A 7171-nucleotide genomic window follows, 5' to 3' on the forward strand; every position below is an offset into this window, starting at 1 on the left:
TGCTGCTGCTGCTGCTGCTGCTGCTGCTGCTGCTGCTGCTGCTGCTGTCTGAGAAGCTGGAAATGGGCTGGGGTGATCGCCTTGCTGGGAAGCTGAACCCCTGTGGCTGAAAAGACATTTCCTTCATTAAAGGTTGCATCTTCCTTCCTACCCCATGTTCCACATCATCTTCAGATAACAAGGAAGAACTTTAATAGTTTGACTACCAAAAGATGAAAGTGGAATCAAGCCTTTACCTTGAGTCACCTGAGTCACTAAAGACCTGGTCTGAGCCTGCACGGGGGTCAAGTTGGTGGTGACCACAGCAGAGGCTGTCACAGAAGTAACAGCACGCACCCCCTGGGTGGATGCTAGAGAGACTAGCTCAGTGGATGCAGCAGGTGTGGCAACTGTTCGAGGCTGTGCATGAACCACCTGAGCTGGAGAAGCATTGCCTGTAGTCTAAAAAAAGGCAGAAGGGTGCAAACGTCAATTCATCTCAGACAATCTGGAAGCGCTCTGATGTTCACAAGGAATTTTCAAAGAAAAAATAAAGAATAAAGTTTTTAAAAAATAAGAATGAAGAAAAATAAATGACAAAGTTCTTAAAAAGAAAAATATTATGCAAATATAAACAAACTAGTATACTACATTCTAATTTTACAGCTGGAGTTTCTGATGAACTAAAAGTGTATCATATGATCAATACAACAATTTAAAATATGGATGGCTGTACTCACCTATCACATAATGCTTCATTAAAGAATTCCAAATCAATTATAGAAATAATTAATCTCCTATGTTAGGAAGACAACCACTCAAGCTTACAATAAAAAACCCACCTCACTTCCATGTCTTCACCTGGAGGACCTTCTTTTTTCCAACTGAGTATCAGGAAATTGTGATTATCCTCTGAATCTGTCTTCTTGCCTAATATAATAACTACTTAAATAATATTTGATGTTTTCACACCTTAAGAACTGTCTTCTTTATGATGAAATGTGTGACCATTTTTTCCTTTCTTCTTGCCCTGGCTCTCATGCCCCCCGAAATGAATCCCTCAGGTGTCTACAGAAGCACTGGCCATGGTCTCACAGTGCTCCTGTCACCACAAGCCTAGCCCATACTGCTCAATTCCACAAATACTTATTAAGTGCCACTGTGTACAAGATAAGTCTTCTTCCCTGGAGTTCCTGTCTTCACCTGGATCTTTTTATTGCAGAAGAGAAAAGTTAAGGACCAACAACATCTTCATCAAAATAGAGACCTGGGTCAATTCTCAGCAATTTTAACATGTCATATATGGGAAAAGCTGCTTTTTAACAGTTACTTTGAAAACGCTTGGAACTACAGAACTATCTTGGTATTCCCTAGACACTTCATTTTATCTCCCTCCTAATAAGGTACTGACTAAAATGTGTCCTCTCTTCCCAACCTGTCATTAAACCTCAAGATAATATGCTGCTCAATGAAATGGGGGTGTTTCCCTCATTTCTATGACTCAAGAGATTCAGAGATTTTTAAACTTCTGTTTGTGCATGTGCTGGTCGATGGGTGAAATAAGAACGAAAAGGAGGGAGGGGGAGAAAGGTTTCTAACCAATGCTAGCTAGAACCTGATGGCTTGCTCGTGCCAGAGGATCCTTCTCCCTCCTACAATAAGCAACATAACTTTAAGGTAAAAGCCAGTCTTGATTATATTAACAGCGGTTAAGCGCTACATCAATGTTTCAAAGTGCTTCCCCCTTTTGCATCACCTCATGTGATTTTCACAGCTATCCTGGGAGAAAAGAAAGGGCCCCATGTTTAGAGATGAAGAAACTGAGGCTCACAAAGTATCGGTGATTTGCCAATAAGTGGTCAGATCAGGCCTCGAACTCAGACTAGATAGTTGGAGGTTCTTCCTACTGTATTACCCCAGTGATTAATGAAAGGAACAATAACTTCCATTCCTATCCAGAAGGTACCCAGCAGGAGACTTGTCCCCAACTTTGCTGTACTTGTGTACCTCGGGGTTCTACCTCAGTGAGTCTCTTATTCACTGCTGGAGAAGATGCAAGGGCTGCTTCTTCACCCAGCAGTGAATGGATGTGGCACAAGAAAAACCAAAGGCCTTCAACAACATTATAGCATCAACAGATCGAGAATTAACTCACTGTTAAATTTCCAGGCACAACTGGAGAAGCAATTCGCTTGTTAATGGACTGAAAGGTGGCGGCGGGGACTCCAGCTATTGTGTTCACTATAACATTTCCACCAACTGTACCTGCAAAGAAAATATGTGTTTAAAGAAAATATGTAAGACTGGAATATACTTTCTTATTTCAAAGCTTTCTTAGTCTTCTTACCAGTTGGCATGCTTGTCCCAGGGGCCGATGTTTTAATTGCTCCAGCCTGTTTTAGAAAGAAGAGTCAAGTGACTTAAAAATTGTAAGTTATTATTTTGTAGCTGAAAAAATTTTGAGTTTCTCAAATACAAATAAAATACCATATAAGATGCATTTGTCATAAGAAAGTTATTTCCACATTTGGCCAGTGACTCATGATGATGGTGCTCTTGCATGGCTTCTAACGATGGATCTCTAGAATGGGGTTGGGTAACCAGGTTTGTATCCTGGCCTCCTCTGGTAGTCAGTCTGGGGAAGCCTAGGGATGCACCTCTGCCCAGGATCAGATAGTAGGGGGGGAAAAAATGTCATTTTCTTCCTAACCAAGTTCACGGACTCCCTGAAATCTATCCATGGACTCTTTGGACCCATGGAGTTTGTAGACCTTAGGTTAAGAATTCTTGCTCCAGAAGAATAATTCTGTATAACAAAATACTTTCTTTAGTCCATGAAAATACAGTGGTCACTGTATAAATGTAATCTGACTATGAGCTGTATATAAATGCAAATGAATTGGGGAAAGATGAGATAAGGTTTCCATTACTCTACTCTTTTCCCACCAATGAATAAATCAGCCTTCAAGTTCCTCAACTTAAACATTTTAATCTCTACCAGAAACCTGCGAAAAATATTCATTAAAACAACTACAGATTCGAGGATTGAAGAGATTAAAAACGAAAAATGCACATGTACAACATACAACATCCCTTTTTCCTTTAATGCATTTGTCCCTCATGTTCAAATGCTGATTTAGTGAAAAGAAATTACACTTTAATACACGTCGTCCCTCAGACCAGAAATGTAATTTCTAGCAAATACTCACTATACTAAAATTCTACTATCTAAAAACTATTTGGATGGTCTATGTACTTCTCACTAATATTCTTGTACTTTGGGAACTTGAAGCTGGCTGTGGCCCCACTCAAATCTTTGTGAGACAGGAAGCTCAGGACACTAGATCAGTGAGTCTTATTTGCCACTAGAGAAACTGTAAGTACGTTTGGAGGAACAAGGTTTTATGGCCATCTCTGATTAACGCTAAAAAGCTATAAATGTTCACAAGAAATAAACAATGTAATTTAAAGCCCTTACTTAAAGAACTACATCCAATAGGTTATCCAGATGACCTAAGTAACAGGTTTATGGAGCTACTAAGTGCAAATACAGAAAGAAGATCATTAGATTTAACCTGTTTGGTGCAAGAAAAGAAAAAAAAACAGATCCTGTTTTGACTGAAGAATGAACCTCTTTTTGGTTTTTCTATATTAGAGACAGAGGTTGCATAAAGAGACAGAGATCAAACAAAAAGACAGGAGATTGACTACCTTGGAGACGGATTCTACCTCCACAACAACGCCCCTCCCACAATAACGCTTTCATTCATCACTCCAACTCAACAAGGACTTTTTAATCACCTACTCTATGCCAGTCACCAAGGATACAAAGACAAAATGAAACAGTCCCTGCCCTCAAGTCACTCTACTGCAGAAAAACATGTATATACATCAACCTAAATAAAAGACATATACATAATACACCCAAAGTAACTTGTATGCTAGATTCAACCACACTCCGGGAAAAGAATTCATACAATTCAGGACAGGAAAGGTGGCCCCTGACTTGTTTAAAAAGAAGCCAGGGATTTTACATGATGAAGGTGAGGACTAAAAGACAATGTATTGTAGGCAAGGTAGACAGACTACACAGAGTGCAAAAATGGGAGACTGAAGAATGTCTGTAGAGACAGGCTGGCACTAGATTGTGAAGGACTTTAAATGCCCACGTTCTCTTTTGTCACAGGGCTAACTGGCAGGCCCCGGAGCTTATTCAACAGGAAGGGTATGGTCAGACCTGAGCTTTAAAAATACCTATTTGGGGGGCAGCTAGGTGGTGCAGTGGATAGAGCACCAGCCCTGGAGTCAGGAGGACCTGAGTTCAAATCCGGCCTCAGACACATGACACTTACTAGCTGTGTGACCCTAGGCAAGTCACTTAACCCTGATTGCCTCACCAAAAAAGCAATTTAAAAAAAAACTATTTGGGAGAGGAGAGAGAGAGTAAAGGCAAGGAGAATGATGAGGAGGCTATGACAATGATATAGGCCAAAGAGCCTAAACCCGCATGCTGACTTCGGAGGTGGAGAAAAGAGGAGTCTCCATCTTTGAGGGGCTAGAGAGTTGAAATCAATAGGACTGAAGATGAGGGGCAGATGAGAAGGAAGAGTGGAGAATGAGTCTGGAGCTGTGAACCAGAGTGACTAGAGGAATGCTGGTACCCTTGACAGAAACAAAGAAGTCAGAAAAGGGGAAGAGATAGTTGGAGGGGGGGAAGTTGAGTTTTATTTTGGACATGCCAAATATGGAACATCCAAGTGGAGATTTCTAGCAGACAGTTAGTTTTTTAGGAATGCAGTTCAGGAGCTAGATAAGGACTGAAGATACAGCTTTGTCCCCTTGCCTCCACTTACATGACCACCCCCAAATTCAGACCCTCATCAACAGTCTCTTAAGTGGTCTCCCTGCCTCTAGTCTCTCCAATCCCTCTTTCACCTAGTTGCCAAAGTAAAGTAATACTCCTAAAGCACAGGTCTGACCTTGTTGCTCCCCTGTTCAATTAGTTCCAGAGGCTCCCTCCTCTTTCCAGGGTATAAAAAGGTCTCTCTCTGGCATTTGAAAGGCCTTCACAAACTGGCTCCTACCTATGTCTCCCCACCTTCCACAGCTGATGTTCTAACTCACCTGGCCTACTTGCTCTGCCTCATCGAGGCTATTCTTCTCCCTGTCTGTGCTTTCACTCAGCCCTCACTTCTATCTCTTGAACCTCCTTTTCCAAATGACTCCCTTTCAAAGATCCACTCAAGGGCCAACCTTTGACAATCTTTCCGAATTCCATCTAATGGAATACTATTGTGCTATAAGAAATGATGAACAGGCAGACTTCAGAAAAACCTGGAAGGACTTGTATGGTCTGATGCTGAGTGAAGTGAGCAGAACCAGGAGAGCATTGTACACAGTAACAGCCACGTTGTGCAATGACTAATATTGATAGACTTAACCCTTCTCGGCAATACAAGGATCTAAGACATCTCCAAAGGTCTCATGATGGAAAATGTTATCCACATCCAAAGAAAGAACTATGGAGTTTGAATGCAGATTGAAGTATACTGGGGCAGCTAGGTGGAGCTGGGGCAGCTAGGATAGAGCACCGGCCCTAGACTCAAGAGGACCTAAGTTCAAATCTGGCCTCAGACACAAAACACTCACTAGCTGTGTGACCCTGGGAAAGTCACTTAACCCCACTGCCTAGCCAAAAAAAAAAAAACCAGATTGAAGCATACTATTTGCTTTTTTTTTTTCTTCTGTTGTGTTGTTTCCTCTTTCTGATGTTTCTTCCTATTGGTTCCAATTCTTCCTTACAACGTCACTAACGTGAGAATATGTTTAATAGGAATGTGTATATATATATATATATATATATATATATATGTGTGTGTGTGTGTGTGTGTGTGTGTGTGTGTGTATATATATATATATATATATATATATAGCCTATATCAGATTGCTCGCCATCTTGGGGAGGAAGGTGGGGAGGGAAGGGGAGAAAAATTTAAAACTCAAAAGCTTATGGAAGTGATGGTTGATAACTGAAAATAAATTAATTGATTTAAAAAAAAAATTAAATCTTTTCAATTCCCCACACTGTTATTCTCCATTCTCATACCCCAATCTCATGGCGAGAATTACTTTGTACTCATTCTGTACGAAGCAGGGCAGCCAAAGGACTAGCCCTATGATTTTACAGCTATAAGGAATTCCCAGAGGAGGAAATTCTCTCTACCAATGCAGGTTAGCACCTTCTCTGCAATTTAGAGTCCTATAGAGATATCTATAGCACAGATAGGATAAGTCACTTGCCCCATATCACACAGCCTGGATGTGTCAGAAGTGGCACTTAAACCCATGTCTTCCTGGTTTTAAAGTCAGCTATACCATGGTATTTCTCATTTACCTATATGTGTGTCTATGTGTACATATGTACATGTGTGTCATATGTATATGTGTCTATAGTATAGAATTATCTGGGTACATGTTGTTTTTCCCCAGGAGAAGCTCCTTGAAGGCAGAGACCTCTATCTTTGATATCTCAATTCTAAGTATGGTGCTTGGTGCATGGAACTTATTGAGTGCTTGTTGAATTAAACTGAAGAACTGCAAAACAGTTCTTGAATTCAAAAGTCCTTTGTTAGTCTATAAATTAAGTATTTTTCAGTCACATATAAGCTCTCTATTCTTGGTTGATTCATCATTCCCATATTAGATATGTACTTCATAAAAAAAAATCCCATTAAACAGCGAATAAAGTGCTAGGTAGGACACTGGAAAAAAAGTAATTAAAAGCCAATTAGTATCAATTTCTTATTTCAAAAATACATTAAGTGGATATTCACCAAAAAATTTCCTCCATGTTATGCAGTATTATCTTACCTATACAGTTACTATTAATTTTTTTTTCATTTAGGTTAAGACAACAAAGTTAGTTTTTGTTTTGTGATTTAGGCTTCAGAACGTTCACAACTTCACAAAAAAATCACCTGTTTTTTGGTTCATGTCAATTGGTTAGAACCATATGTTTGTCTATTTTTGTTTTTAAATACTTCTCCCTTCTCACCAATACTGCTGTGCTGGCCACAGTGGTAATTGTAGTCTGCACCTTTGTTTGCTGCTGCTGCTGCTGCTGCTGTTGCTGCTGCTGCTGCTGTTGCTGCTGCTGCTGCTGCTGCTGCTGCTGCTGCTGCTGCTGCTGCTG

The 7171-nt window shown here is 40.3% G+C and overlaps 1 protein-coding gene across 1 annotated transcript in view; it reads right to left on the reverse strand.

Moving 5' to 3' along the window:
* The window catches only part of EP400 (E1A binding protein p400), a 141611-nt gene that overhangs the window by 13460 nt on the left and 120980 nt on the right, over positions 1–7171 (reverse strand). Inside the window, exons 45-49 of the mRNA XM_027844122.1 lie at positions 7034–7129; positions 2327–2372; positions 2135–2244; positions 237–441; positions 1–106 (exon numbers count right to left, since the gene is read on the reverse strand). The exon at positions 1–106 is cut by the window's left edge and continues 178 nt beyond it. Of these exons, the coding sequence (XP_027699923.1) occupies positions 1–106; positions 237–441; positions 2135–2244; positions 2327–2372; positions 7034–7129 (563 nt within the window). The remainder of the gene's footprint in view (positions 107–236; positions 442–2134; positions 2245–2326; positions 2373–7033; positions 7130–7171) is intronic.

The sequence above is a fragment of the Vombatus ursinus genome, unplaced genomic scaffold (assembly GCF_900497805.2).
Source record: "Vombatus ursinus unplaced genomic scaffold, bare-nosed wombat genome assembly UNPS02014935.1, whole genome shotgun sequence".
NCBI lineage: Eukaryota > Metazoa > Chordata > Mammalia > Diprotodontia > Vombatidae > Vombatus > Vombatus ursinus.